Source organism: Tympanuchus pallidicinctus, unplaced genomic scaffold (assembly GCF_026119805.1).
Source record: "Tympanuchus pallidicinctus isolate F22 unplaced genomic scaffold, pur_lepc_1.0 scaffold4, whole genome shotgun sequence".
Lineage (NCBI taxonomy): Eukaryota > Metazoa > Chordata > Aves > Galliformes > Phasianidae > Tympanuchus > Tympanuchus pallidicinctus.
The window spans coordinates 47,525,221-47,539,980 of record NW_026294758.1 but is presented as its reverse complement, the minus strand read 5'-3'; the positions used below and the strand labels follow the sequence as shown (position 1 = coordinate 47,539,980).

Genomic DNA, 14,760 nt, shown 5'->3' with positions numbered 1-14,760 from the left:
CTGCTTGTCATCAGATGCTGCCAGCATGCAGGGCCCACTGGGAGAGCAAGAAGGCTGTAAGCATAAATCTCCACTGTCCTGTGGACAAACTGGGTAAGCATATTAACTTCTTCCCAGAAAGCAGCGCCTTATAAATTGGGTACTTAAATTAAGTGGACTGATTTATACCATCTGTTGTTAAACATATTATTTGTGTGTGCCTGTGTGTGTTTCTTCAGGTTATAAATTAGGCTACAGTCAAGTAGATGGTACTCACATGCTGCTTCACTTACCAAACTGACTATAATGTCTCTTCTGTAATCATTACCATTTAGCTGCTCTGGACCTATGCCAACCTAGGGCCCATATTCAACTGCTTATTTCTGAGGATAAAAAAAAATTGGAAAAAGACAAGTAGAAAATGGCTGGAGTCCCAGTGTTGAAAGCTTACAATAGGGTTAATTTAAGTTCAAGATTTAATTTAAAGCAAAATTCACAGCAAAATAAAACATATTGAAGTCCATAACTCTGTGAGCACAAGGGAAACAGCAAGTCAGGACACTGTAAGGTGTCCCCAAGTCCTCTTCCATTCTCCAGCATAACCAAGGGTTAGCGCATGCCCCCTTGAAAGTCTGTATGGTTGGACATTACAGGCCTCAGGAAGGGCTGTAACCTCAGAGGTGGACAGCAGCAAGAAGTTCAGCATGTGGCCAAATAGCAAGAACATCAGAACTGCCAGAGCCCCAATGGGCAGTGCCAGCTGGTGGTCTAATTCCAAGAAAATACTTTATTTGAAGTCAAGTATGTCCCTCCAGCGTGTACGTGGCAAGCTGGGAGCTACTCTGGGATACTTTATGAGCTCCATGTGCTACCCTGCCTCCAGCAGACTGTATGCACACATTGGTTTGATTCATGGGGAGATGTGGAAGAACTGTCAGGCCTCTGAGAAGCTGCTCACAAAAAAGAGATGGGAAACAGAGAGTTTAGGGAAATACCTTCTCCTGAAACATTTCCCCTCCTTTTAAAATTTCTTTCTGAGACTACAGTGCTAAGTCTCAGTTAATGTGAGGCAGCTGAGAAGCTGTGGGTACTGCTGTTTACAGTACTGTCATGATCGTTTCACTCTCACCTTGTTTTCTCCTGTGTTTGCTTTGCTTACATTATCTCTTACAATAAACTGCAATCTTACTTCATTTTGTATGAGTCAGGCTGCTTTTCTATTCACCTGAAACAAGGATTTCTTTTGGTTATTCTTCGTCATCATCAGTTGTGCAGTTTTTAGTTCATCAGTATCTCTTATCTATAAATGACTATTCCTGTGTTTCTTGTTACCTTCCACTGCTCTGCCCCTGACACACAGCACCTCTTGCCACAAGGCCTGGGTCTCCCTGTCGCTTTCAACCAGGAAAGAGAACAATTCAGGAAGATTTCATCTCTGGTTTTGTTCTCTATTTCAAACCTGTGAAAGCTGCAGTTTGTGTTTGTGTTTCTGGTTATGTGCCTGCTTGCACTACACCCATCAGTAGTTGAAATCCTGTGCACAATGCCTTGTTTTTATACCAGAGTAGTGGCAAATCACAAAATGGATCATATATCTTCTTTCAGCAAGGACATTTCTTCGTGTAAAGAAAGGAGCACTGTGCTTAAACACTCTCTTATCATTCTCCTTGGTCTTACGGCAAGTCAGTATGATCCCTCTGTTTCCCTGCCTCTCTGGCTCCCCACAAAACAATTAAACGCAACTACATCCTCATTACTGCATCTGTTGTCTTACTTTCAGTGCTTATTTTCTTGCTACCTCCATCCCTCTGATCTACAGCCACTACTGCCTGCTGCTTCTCCTTCACGCTCATTTCCCTCTACAGTTACCCAGCATGTGGCATCCCACACCTTCCACATCTAAATTATGTCTGGCAGGTTGCTGAATGCTTTGACCCCACAGTGTCAACTTTCGTGTTGATGAGCCATATAATCACATAGGAACTGTACTGACAAGCTAGTGGAGAATTTAGATAATAACTAAATAAAAAGAGATGACAGATAATGAAGTAAGACATGGCACAATACAGTTAGTGAAGCAGAATGGTAGCAGAATACTGCCCTTCAGGACCCATTTGCGCTGTGGGGGATTTTAGCAAGTTACTGGGAATTAAAACTTTTTTGCACATACTGTGGAAATCACTAAGAGACAAGACATGAAAATGCTTCTTGGGCCATACAGTCTTTGGGACAGAAAAATGTCACACATTCTGGAAAGCTCCTGACCACCTACAAATGACTGAATAACCCTAAGTCAAGTATTGTACAAGAAGAGACCTCATGGTCTCAGACCCCAGACTCCTGATACTCCACGCATCACCAGAAATCATATCAAAGAATATAACAAACAGCATAACTACACTTTTTCTGAGCTTTGCAGCTTCCCACAGAGGTGCTGACAACTTAGGCAAATCACTCTGTTTACTACACTGTCAAGATTAGCTATTAGCAGTTAGTCACGTTTGGCTTCTTTCTTCCAAATCTCTGCTGTTTCTGAATAAGCTGGGAAACAGCTCTGTTTATCATCCTCCTATTTTCTGCTTCAGGCCACACCATGCTGTCTTATTCTGGGAAGCTCTTCCTTTCCTTCCCTCCTTCGTCCCAGCTTTAAGCTATCCTCAACACAGTTTTTCCAAGCTGTAAGGAAGCAGCCACATCTCACCACTCATGCCACTTGCTTGCACTGGCACCAGGCAGTGTCTCACCAACACCTGGCTTTTTATTCCACCTTCCTGAAGCCGCTCCTGGTGATTCTGTGATTCTGTGATTCTGTGATCATGATGGTGTTACAGCCAATCACCTTTCTTCACTGCCTTTTATTCTCCTAGGGCAACTTGCAGAGGTGAACTGTAAGAGCTTTTTAAGCTATCATGTCCTTTATTTCTGAAATCATCGTTGTGAATCTGCTTATACCAGACTAACATGTTACCTGCAGTTGCAGATGTAGTCGTAGGATATTATTAAGCCCTGTATTCAGAATGATTCTTAGTAGAAATGAAAAAGAAGTGAAATCATAGTGAAGAATAAGAAGTCCCACGAATCTCCTTTCTGTCCTCTGAAGGTTTTCCTGCACACTGATGTTAACACCATATATGAATTACTATGCTGTTACGTGGGAATCAGCAAAAAACTTCAGTTCTTTAAAGGCATTAGGTATGGTCATAGATAGACATAAACTGCTGTAGTGCCATGGAAATACCGAATTCTCACCTGAGACAAGCAACAAATAGTATGTAGGAAACCAAGTACAAGCAAGCAGGACAGGAGCAGGATGAGGTGTTTTCATTCAGCAGAACTGGGGCCCACTGTTTTGGTGCAATGAGGAACCAAGTGGAGTTTTGCACAAAGATGGAGCAGAAGTCCTCTGGGGACGCTGCCCATGAGGAAGATAGTGGGGAGCACTGCAGCATGGCTCTTGTGGAGGTTTCTGCCTTCAAACATCTGTAAAGAACAAGGAAGACAAACACAAGCCTTTAATGAAAACAGGTGTGGAAACTTAGCTAACTACAAAAGATTCTGGTTTTACTTCACCTGCAGGTCTATTGAGGTAATCCAGTTACCCATGATGTAAACATTGTCAAGTTTCTGCTGAACAAATACTTGCTAAATATGGTCTTCCACACAATCTGTTCTGTACAGAGGTTTTAAAACACATGGCAACCCCCATTTCATTTAAGACATCATGTAATGAACCTGTCATTATATTCCCATCTAAAAAGTTGCTGAATAGGGATTCCTGACCTGCTTTTAAAACAGTAGAATACAGTGAATTTTCTAAATTAATCAATCTTCTGGAAGATTTTCTAGATATAGTGTCTATCAGAGGCTGTGATTAGGTTTAAGCGTTACTGTCACCTTCAGAAAGCTTCTGCAGTTCAGCAGCTTTCTCTGTTCCTTTCTTTGAGTGAGGAAGCAGAATGGAGGCAATGATGTTCTGCCAGAAGTCAAAAGCAAAGGAAGATTTTTCAAAGGTATTTTCATTATCTCTTAAGAAACGGTATCAGTATCAGTAAAAGGACTTTTTTTGTCTCCTTCAGCTCTCCATAGAGTGGAGACAAAGGCAATTTCTGAGAACACCAAAGAAAAGAGAAGTTTTGGGCATTGCATTGCTCTGAGCAGAGGAACTCAGAAAGTTTAAGCCAGTGCTGTGCAGGGTGTGGAGAGAGCAGAACAGAAGATTAAGCTAATAACCTGTTAAAACCACTCAAACCTACACTCATGAAATGCCTGACAAACTCACTCTATTAAAGTGATTTACAAATGGTACATGGTTGTGAGAAGGACAGCAATCTTGTTGACAAATTTTCACACATTTGCATAAATATGTGTGTGTACAAACAAATACATGCAGAAAATCTGGCTAAAATCCAAGCAGCAAAATCTTTCTCTGCCCCTGAATTATTGTGTTCTTTGGTATGCAACACTGTAGATAAGGTTTTACTACAAGACTCTTGTGTTATGCAAATACCTCTTGGAATGTGAAGTTAGCACTGATGGATGTATCTCGGCAAAATCTCTTTTTCCACTGCAAGGTTATTTAATTTCATCAAAAAGTCCCAGGAGTAGTTTGCTTGTTTTTAACCAGCCTTTCATATCTATAAAGAAATGCTAATAATTTTGCAGCAAAACATTTCAATTTGTACGCTAAAAAGCAGAGCACACAGTGAACTAAACACTCACTGAGCACACTGCACTCTCTTAACATGACCCAAGAGGTGGGCTCTCCAGCTCTGGGCTCTGCAGGCGAGAGCATCTCTGGGGTAAGTACATGGCTGAGTGAGGACTGAAGAGTGCCAGTGCCAAGGCCTGCTGCTGTGGAGCACGGGGACAGACTGGGCAAGGAGAATATGATGCAGGTACATCATGGGCAGAGAAGGAAGTAAGGTCCAGCCCCGGAATAAAACACCGGAGAACAGAGGCAGTCCAGCCACAGTCCCAGTCTGACAGAGAGACAGAATTTTGCAGTGGCAAACCCTTATGAAATCCATTATAGGTTATGAACTTAAAAATCAGTCCAACTCATATGGTATTGCCTCCTCTTCCCTCAAAGACAGTGCTCAAGCTCAGGTGTGAAGCTGGATGTGCCTGTACTGAGGAGGACCTCCTTCCTTCCCCACAGACCTGGCAGATCCCAGGATGTATTTTCAGATTTGGGATGCAGCATGAGACCTGCATGCGAGAAAAATGCAGGTGCAAAGCTGCAAGCAGAGGTTCAAAAGATGACTGAGCTGTGCTAGCATGCTACCACTTGGAAATCACTTGGAGTGTTGGGAGAGGAAAGGCTCAGGAGGGGCCATCTAGGAAAGGAGAAGAAGAAACTAAGAACAAAGCTATTGGAATGGGCATATTTGTTAAAGGAAGGAAGGAACTTGGAGAAGGCTGTCCAAATTCTTAAAAAATACTTCCAGAACCAAGTTCCTTTGGAATCTTCCAAGTCTGAGTGGTCGTCTTGAATGCAAAGTGCATGAACTGACATTTTCCAGTTGCTAGCTGATTTCAGTAAATTCTACATAATGGATCAGCATTTCTACTGATGCTGTGTGAGAGCACATAAATCAGGAGAAATGGCTGTCCTAAGGCTTTGGCACTTGTACATATCATATCACATTGTAACAGAAACTTCACCTTTGGCACATCACTAAGGATCACTGTGCTGCCTCCAATGGCTGTGTAGTGATAGTCCTTCCTCGTTGCAGAGTTTCACCTACAGTTTTCTCTTTTTGGCAATACACTATAAGGGCCTAACACCACCCACTGCCCAAAAACTACTTGGTGGTATGTGAGCATCACAGTGTGGCCTCTGCTTCCATAATATTTCCATCTTCCCTACATAGAGCTGATATTCATTCACAAGCAGTGAGTAAAATTTGTTCTTGTTGATGCTGTTGTCTGCTTGTTAAAGTTTTTTTTTGTGTTCACTGCAGGGCTGGCACCAACTGCCTGTGTATGAGGAGACATTAATATTTATGAATGAGCCACTACAAGTGACAGTGAGCAGTAGAAGCCTGGCAATATGCAATATAAAAAATAGCAGCTGATCCTTCTACTTTATGTTTCCTAATTTGCTCCTCTGCATCCCGCCTACAAAACAAATAAGGTAGCCAAGGAAGAAAAATGAAGGGGGAAAAATGTCCTAACTAACTAGACTGGGAATGAGTGACTGCGAAACCTTATTTTACCTGTTTTTTCTATTTGGGAAGTTCAAGCAGAGACCCTCAGGTGTCTGAGAATTTCCCTCACAAGAATATCTAGGTTAGAGTCATTAGCTTGCTAGTGGCCTTTCTTGTTCTCCTTAGTAGGAATGTCACAAAGTGCTAGCATCTGACAGACATCAGTTCCACCTGCTAGAGGCTAATGCTGCTGCAGTACAGTACTAGTAGTGAGCAATGAGCATTTCCATAGACCTCTCAGAACTGGGACTGTGCAGATCAGCAAAAAGCAAAACAAAATGTTACAGCAAAGGCTGGGAAAAGCAGTATTAACATACTCTCACCTGAATCTTAATTAAGAAATATTCAAGAATTTTTGGTAGTGAAATGACAGTATTTCCAATTAGTGTTTTTCTTATGCCTGAAGTAATTTGCTAAGGCGAAAGAAACAGCATTGAAATGTTCATTAATTTGTGTTAAGACTGGTAACAAAGGACTAACCATGACATGTTTTAATGTTCAAAGCAAACTGCAGAGCAGATGAGAGCCTGTAATAATAAGGCACTGACATTTCTAATTAGTATAACCGTTACATTTTTTTGAATGAAGAAACAGAATGGACAGTGGAGAAGAACTTATGAAGCAAAACATTTCCAAACACACTTGAATATGAACTGCTAATAATGCATGCCTTAAACAGTGTAACCTGAAGAAGCCTTGGTCTATGCACTATGATCCACTGATCCATCAGGATACAGTCTGAGAACAGATGCAGTGCAAAAATTCTCACCTATTATATCTTTCTGCTCATCAGGACCAAGTGAACATTAAAGCTACAACCAGGAGGCAGGGAAAAAGGGGGAAAAGTTTAGGTCTTACAGTAAATAAAATACCATCAAAACAAAATTACTGGAGTTTGCAGGAAAATACTTGAGATTAACAACACAACAGCAGGAGTGGAGATCAACAAAGGAAAAATATTGCCACAGGTGAGCAGGGATAGAATGTCCTGACAGCTTGTGAAAAAGGGTCAGAAGCTGTGAGAGAAGAAAGGCTAAAGGACTGCAGATGGAAAGCTCTTAGCAATACACAGGTTCAGGCACTGTGCAACACTTGCTTTTACAGAAGGCAAGCTATATACATGCATCACGTCCAAGGGGCAGACTTTCATGGCTACAGTACCACTAAGGATATTAATGAGGTGAGATATGGCAGAAGTAACACTTTCTGCTCAACAGCTGACAAAATCAGACCCTGAAGATACATTTGCTTGAAAACAGCTCATCTTTTTTTCCAGTTATATCAGTCAAATTAATAAGCCTCAAAACTCTCACTTTATGGCTTTTTCCAACAGCATCACTTTGCAGCATGTGTAAGATCTCAAGCTGGGGCAGAACTCAGCCACATCAGACTAGAACAGCTTCTTGGAGTACCTGCTGCCTATGTTTGAGAAATCTCTGAATTGCAGCAGCTGGTCCATTTCCAGATCACACCTTCCTCCAGGGCCTGAAGCATTCAAATTTGCCCTGGTTATGTCTGACCCAGGTGCAAAGACAAAGGTTCATGCTATTGGCAATGGTCTGACATAGCAGTGCTGCGGACCACGTCACAGTGTTGGCTCAGTCCAGGCCTACCTGCCTTTTTGAAAAGCAGTCATCAGCATGGGAAACCCACCTAGAACTAGCTGCTGTTAGGCCCCTTACTGACGGGGAAGCCAGGCATGGTGAAGCTGTGACACTGAGCAGAAAGAAACACAAAGGTAACATGGCCAAAGATGAAAAAAATGTTTAACAGAAACTTGAATGTCATGCTATGAGACTGAGAGACTGTTTTTGCATTGAGATACTTGGGAAAAGGCATATATGTTTAAGGAGCAAGGTGTGAAACCAGGATACCTCCCTTTATTCTTGGTGCCTCAGGTTACTTTTCAAATTTGCCAATGTTTTAATAAAGCTGCTGTTGCAGGATTGCTGGGATGTTTAACACGATAGCTCAAGATTCAACAAGAATTTGTCCTGACTTAGAAGCAACAGAAAAAAAATTGGGCTTTCAGGTGCTCCAGGCATTCACTGCAGCCTTCTGTACCAGTGAGGGTGCTGCCAAAGGTAGAAATTTTGCTCTGTTTTGCAGCATCTCAAGAAGAGTTTGAAGCAAAGCCTGCTAGAAACTTATGCACATGTTCTCCTTTACTTACGCTGTGTCAAGAAGAGCATGGGACACAGTCTGTTTGTATTTATTTTCTTACCTTTGGAAAGCACTTTAAGACCTTTGATAATGAATTTCCACACAATATCTGCATTTTAATTATTCATAATTTTAATTAAGGAGAGCTAAGACCCCCATATACTCATGTAGATGAATGAAAGGAGTAGTGTTCCCTCCCTCTCCTCTCTGCTCCTCAGATATTTTCACTTTCAGATTATTCTTAATCCTTACAATCTTGAATTAGGGAAATATATGTTTTTTATTATCAATAGACTTTTAGGATTTTTTTTTTACCATACTGAATTTTCATATGTTTATGGATCCATAATCATTCACGTCACAGCCTGAGGGAGATGAGGCTGAAACAGGATAATAGCCTTTAAATCCCCTTCTCTAAGCACTCAAATCTTCCCTGTCAGCAAGATTAAAACGGTCAACAGCAGTCTTCATGTGTCTATATCCCACACTCAGCTTTCATAGCAACTGAAGTGGCAACTGGCAAGAGGAAAAATGCAGAACTGCTGCTGTGTTTGATACCAGTAAAGAGAGAAGAAAGCGGTACTCTCCGTCCTACTAGTGCCAGAAAGGACTGATGCTAATTTCTCAACCAAGTGGATGAAAATAAGGGAGAAAAGCAAGGAGAAATAGTATGTTGCAGTTTAACATGAGGAGACAATTTCCTTTCCTTAAACATAAAGGAAGAGAAAGGGAAGTACCAAGTGTCTTCACACAGCCCAACATGGGGAAGGATAATGAAGGTGTGTGTTTAGACAAGCAGAGTGATTTTTCTGGAACTGCTCCACTGAGCTCTCAGCCCATGCTGCTCCTTGGACCAGAGGGAAACTACAACTATTACGTGGATGATGAAGATGAGGAAGAAGAAGAAAAAGACCAAGGAAAATGGCCAACAGGGGACCCATTTGAAGGAGAAAACAAGCTCTCATCATCCATTCCTTTCTCCCCAATCTTTTCCCCTGGGGCCCCAGCCAGGCCTTCCACTTCATCCGTGCTGAACATTAATGTTGGTGGCCAGAGCTACCGTCTCACCTACCAGGCAGTGGCCACCTATCCCAAGACCCGCCTGGGCCGCCTGGCCACTTCCACAGACCGTCGCTGCCAGCTGGGCCTGTGTGATGACTATGCCGCCCAGGTGGATGAGTATTTCTTCGACCGAGACCCAGCTGTCTTTCAGCTGGTGTACAACTTCTATGCTTCAGGGGTGCTCCGGGTGCGGGATGAGCTGTGCCCACGCAGCTTCTTGGAGGAGCTGAGCTACTGGGGCGTGCGGCTCAAATACACACCCCGCTGCTGCCGCATCTGCTTTGAGGAGCGTCGCGACGAGCTGAGCGAGCAGCTGAAAGTCCAGCGTGAGCTGCGCTCCCAGGCAGAGGCTCAGGAGAATGAGCAGCTCTTCCATCACATGCGCTACTATGGGCCCCAGCGCTGGCGCCTCTGGAACCTCATGGAGAAGCCCTTCTCCTCCGTCACTGCCAAAGTGATGGCAGTGGCCTCCAGCTTCTTCGTGCTCATCTCTGTGGTGGCTCTGGCACTCAATACAGTGGAGGAGATGCAGCAGGTAGACAAGAAGAGTGGAGAGAGTCGGCCTGTCCTGGAGCACATTGAGACTCTGTGCATCGTGTTCTTCACGCTGGAGTACTTGCTGCGCTTGGTCTCCACACCAGACCTGCGTCGTTTTGCCAGCAGCGCCCTCAATGCTGTAGACCTCATTGCCATCCTGCCCCTCTACCTGCAGCTGTTGCTTGAATGCTTCACTGATGATGACCAGCCCCGAGGTCGGGGCTCTCAGCATGAGTATGATATCGAGAAGGTGGGACGGGTGGGCAAAGTGGGACAAGTGCTTCGTATCATGCGTCTCATGCGCATCTTCCGCATCCTCAAGCTGGCCCGCCACTCCACAGGGCTGCGTGCCTTTGGCTTTACCTTGCGCCAATGCTACCAGCAGGTGGGCTGCCTTTTGCTCTTCATTGCCATGGGCATCTTCGCCTTCTCTGCCATGGTCTACACAGTGGAGCATGATGTATCCAGTACCAACTTCACCAGCATCCCCCATGCTTGGTGGTGGGCTGCCGTAAGTAAACTCAACTCGCCTTGCTCGGTAGCCAGAGATCTTCCCCTTCCTTCCTCTTCCCTCTCTTCTCTCCTTTCCCTATCGTTCCTTCCTCTCCCCTCCCATGATAGAGATGCTGACAGTCTTGAAAACAAAAGACCCAGATCAGTGAACATCTGCTCTGAATTCTGAGCTTACAGGACATATGCACTCACTCACGCACACACATGCATGCACTCATTCATCTCTGTTGTAAGCTTTAATCAGGACTTAATCAGGCTGCCGGCAGTGACATTCCCATCTGACCAAACGCAGGCAGTACTTGCCTTTTAAAGAAGGGTGCAAAATAACACAGAAAAGCATTTTTCCACTAAATTCTGTTGTCAGTGTTACCAAAACAAACCAAACAGTGTAGATCAGTCTAACTGACCGCAGGTTGACATGAGACTTTCATGCCTGCGGTTTTTGAAGACATACTGTGATCCATCATGTAACTGCAAGAGGGTAAGACATGTTTTTTGTTTTTCATGGTACTCTGGACAGACACATTTGAAAAGTTAAACCATCCCAGAGCTCTGGCCATTAAAATTCATTAGGACCAGCAGCTGTTGCATCCTGCTCAAGTGCCATTTTCATGATACGTTTGTACACATAGACACATTGGTGATTATTTAATGTATGCCAGTCTTGCAGAGAAATAAATACAAAATAAGCAGAATAGCTCAGGGAGCTGAGATAAACTGCCCTCTACATCTAGGTCATCTGTCTACATCCCATATCAGGGAGGGATGGTTAGTGGCAGGTTAATGTCATCTTGAATATTTTTTGCAGCCTCTGCCAGAAAGAGTGTGATTGTAGTCCCTCTCAAAACAATAGGGGTGGTGGTTACTGACTGAGCTTCTGCTGGCAAGCCTCAGAAAGAAAGGCAGAATGACCTCATTTCTAGAGTCTGCCACTGGGGTGATGCACATTTGAGCACATTACCTTGAGGTCTGAACTATCACTGACCTGTAATGCACTGTGTTATATGGAGAGATGTTTTTATGGCAGTGTTTTCCAGACTAAGGTAAGTTCACATCTTGTGGGGGCATTAAATTATAGCCAGGAACACAGAATGGTGAGAGCTTAATGCCCACTCCCTTGATTAAATGTTTCCTGGCTATGGCAGAATGATTCAGCTTCCCAAACTCACCTCAGAAGTGTTTGCCATCAAGGATGGCCGTGCATTTACTTACAACAGTTTAACCCTATTTTCTCAGTGTAATGGACAATTAAAATGATAGTTATATCCTTCAAGATGAGCTGCCAATACAAAAGAAACACCTGTGGGTTTATTGGGGCTAACAGTGAAAGCTGGGAAGGGAGCCACAGGCTTTGAGTAAATGCTTAGTAGATAATCTTCATGCTCAGGTATGGCAGCTTCTCAGCTTTTCAATTATCATCTCTACAGCAATGTTTTGGCAGGGAAAAGATGGTGTTTTTTTCCCAGGCGCTGAGGAGAGGGGGAAAAAATCCCTCTCAGTCACAACTAGCAATATTAAAAAAGAAAAAAAAAAAAAAGAGAGAGAGAAAACAGCAGCTCTGTTATGCCATAGCAGCTGTGCCTACAGCAGCCTGAATCAAGTCAGAGGGGAGCTGGGTGTGTCTTTGCTTCCCACTACTCTGCGACTTGTTTTAGCCTGTTGCCATATGCAGAGTTTCTATATTTCATCTCATGGCAACTGATCCCATCCTGCATAATCCACATTTAAGGCACGGCTCTTGGGCACTTTCCAGGGAAAAAAGCCCAGGCAAAAAAACTTCAGAGGAGTCAGGAGACCTCCTCATCCTGGATGATCAGCTCAGCACAGGGCACACAGGACAGCAACACCAATCTGTCTGAGAACACTTTCCTGGGCAGCCTCTGGGGAGACTGTGGCCAACAGTTCTGTTTCAACAGTGGCTGATGAAATGTGGAAGTTCCCCATATGTCTGCAGTGATTTTCTGAATATGCAGGATACACGCAAAAAAGCATTCGAGATCACATCTGCAAGCTGATAATGCCATGATTATTTAGGTACTGCTCTGAAACCCATGTAACAATGACTATTTAAGAAATTCCTATTTAGCAAAGCAAGTGCCTCCAAAAGAGATGCTGTAGGTTGCACACTGAAATTCTATGGCATAAAACATTTTTTTTAGAGCCCATTAATTCATTAAGAATAAAAACTGAGATATCCAGATTACTTAAATTTCATCAAAATCCAACAGTGTCTGCAATCTGACCCACAGGAGAGAACAAATGTTCCTCCCAGACTGTCACAGTGATTAGAAGACTGTGCCAGTGGAACAGAACCTTATCACAGGATAATGGTTTTGTCCTGGCTACTAGAGATAAACATCTTGCCTTCATCTCAGTATTTATTTTTGGAGATATTTATCCTGTATTATCATTCAAATCCAGTGACTTAATTTCCATTAAACCAAATGACTAATCCTTTTTATTCTGCAGGAAGCACAAGGTGCATCCTACAAATACGCTTATCTGGTGCTGTCTCATGTACCCTAATGCTTACTTCATTTGAAATAACATTTTATTTAGCATGTTAGAAGATGGAAGACTACACTCCATGACCTTCTTAAGACTTATACTCAGAGCTAAAGCCACAAGGGCATTACAGTGAAACTCCTATTTCCGGTGGTATATTCCTACAGAAGTTTTATATCACCATTTTGTAGATACATGCATTCTCTTTATATACTGAGAAGAAGATTAAATAAAGTTCATTGGCTGAAAAACACCTCTTGAATAGGAATAATACAAGGAAGTGCCACATTGCAGAAGCCTGTGAGTTTTACCCGACAAAGAAAAACAAGTTATTTTTACTAAATGTAAACACCATAAAAACACAAGATGTGTAAAGTGGGATAATAAAACTTAGGAGTTATTTCATGTTGTCTGGTTGGTAGTACATCATTCTTTATGTAACATCCTCATAAACAAACATCCAGGAATTCTGAAAACAAAATTTTACAGAGTTTACAAATTTTAATTCAGTACTTGATACAGTGCTGGGCCCATACATCAAAGCTTCTTCATACATACGTAATCTAAAAAGAGAAAATCTTGAAGGCTCAGAAAAAAAAATACAAAAAAACCTCTATGAAGTATATGTGAAAGGAAAATTCACAGATTCATATAAAAACGATACATTAAATACCACCACACCCCTTCCCCCCTCTCCCCCACACACAAACAGAAGCATTTTCAACAACTCCCTAAACTTCTTCAAAGGGGTGAATTCAGGAGAAGCTTATTGTATACCCATAAACCGAAACAAACAGGAACATTCCCCACTGAAGGTACGCACAGACTACACTGGTTTAACCTCTGACATAAAAAGGATGAGGCAGATCAAGCAATTTATCACTATAAATACATACATATTGTAAGCGTGCACAGCCTTCTAGGCAATTGAGTAAGATCTTTACTTTTTTTCCATAGCTCCTCGTATCATTCAAAGATTCAGTCTATCGTATCATTATATATACGCTTCATTCTCCTGGATCACTTCTTCCAGTGGTGCTCACATTATAGAAATACATTTCACAAATAGCTTTTCACATATTTTTCATTGTACGTAATACTTGTATATACATGATAATCAATATTAATACTCAAAATAAAACCTACACAGTAAGTCCCAAATACTGGTTTCTATAGGCATGCCAGATTTAGACACAGAGGATGTGTGCTCTCATCAACTTCAGAATTGCCCCTGCTCACTGCACATACCTACAGAAGTGCTGAGGAAATAAGTGCCTGTATGCAGCCTCCCTGCTAATAAGCTGAATGCTGGTTTGCCCATAGGTCAGCATCTCCACTGTGGGATACGGAGACATGTGTCCAGAAACTCACCTCGGCCGCCTGTTTGCATTCCTGTGCATTGCTTTTGGGATAATCCTGAACGGCATGCCCATCTCCATCCTCTACAACAAGTTCTCAGACTATTACAGCAAACTGAAAGCCTACGAGTACACTGCCCTCAAGAAAGAGAGGGGGAAGGTGGACTTCACGCGGAGAGCCATGAAGAAAATCTCTGAATGCTGTGGAGAAGGTGGAGCTCGCTCCTTGCCACAACACGGATAGGAGCAGAGCTTTGGATGTGAGGCTGAAACAGAGAAGCTGGAGGAAAAGAAATGAATCAGCAAAGCTAACTCAAGAACTGAAAAGGTTGAAAGTAACAAAAAGTAGGCAGTGAAATATGCCTGCAAGGAAGCTGTTTTTGAAAGAAAAAAAAGGCTCAGATTAAAACAACATTTTTTTTATTTATTGGCAG

The 14,760-nt window shown here is 42.7% G+C and overlaps 1 protein-coding gene across 1 annotated transcript; it reads left to right on the top strand.

The window, feature by feature from the left end:
* The first annotated feature begins 9,111 nt into the window (after positions 1-9,111).
* On the top strand, positions 9,112-14,570 carry KCNV2 (potassium voltage-gated channel modifier subfamily V member 2). Its single transcript, XM_052700334.1, has 2 exons — positions 9,112-10,461; positions 14,292-14,570. Exons 1-2 carry the CDS (start codon positions 9,112-9,114, stop codon positions 14,568-14,570), a joined length of 1,629 nt encoding a protein of 542 aa, XP_052556294.1.
* Positions 14,571-14,760: the final 190 nt, after the last annotated feature.

Excerpts from the sequence above, each read along its gene's own strand:
- KCNV2 (XM_052700334.1), top strand. The coding sequence starts at position 9,112 with ATGGGGAAGGATAATGAAGGTGTGTGTTTAGACAAGCAGAGTGATTTT. Across the intron at positions 10,462-14,291 it reads ATGCTTGGTGGTGGGCTGCC|GTCAGCATCTCCACTGTGGG; the intron begins GTAAGTAAACTC and ends GTTTGCCCATAG.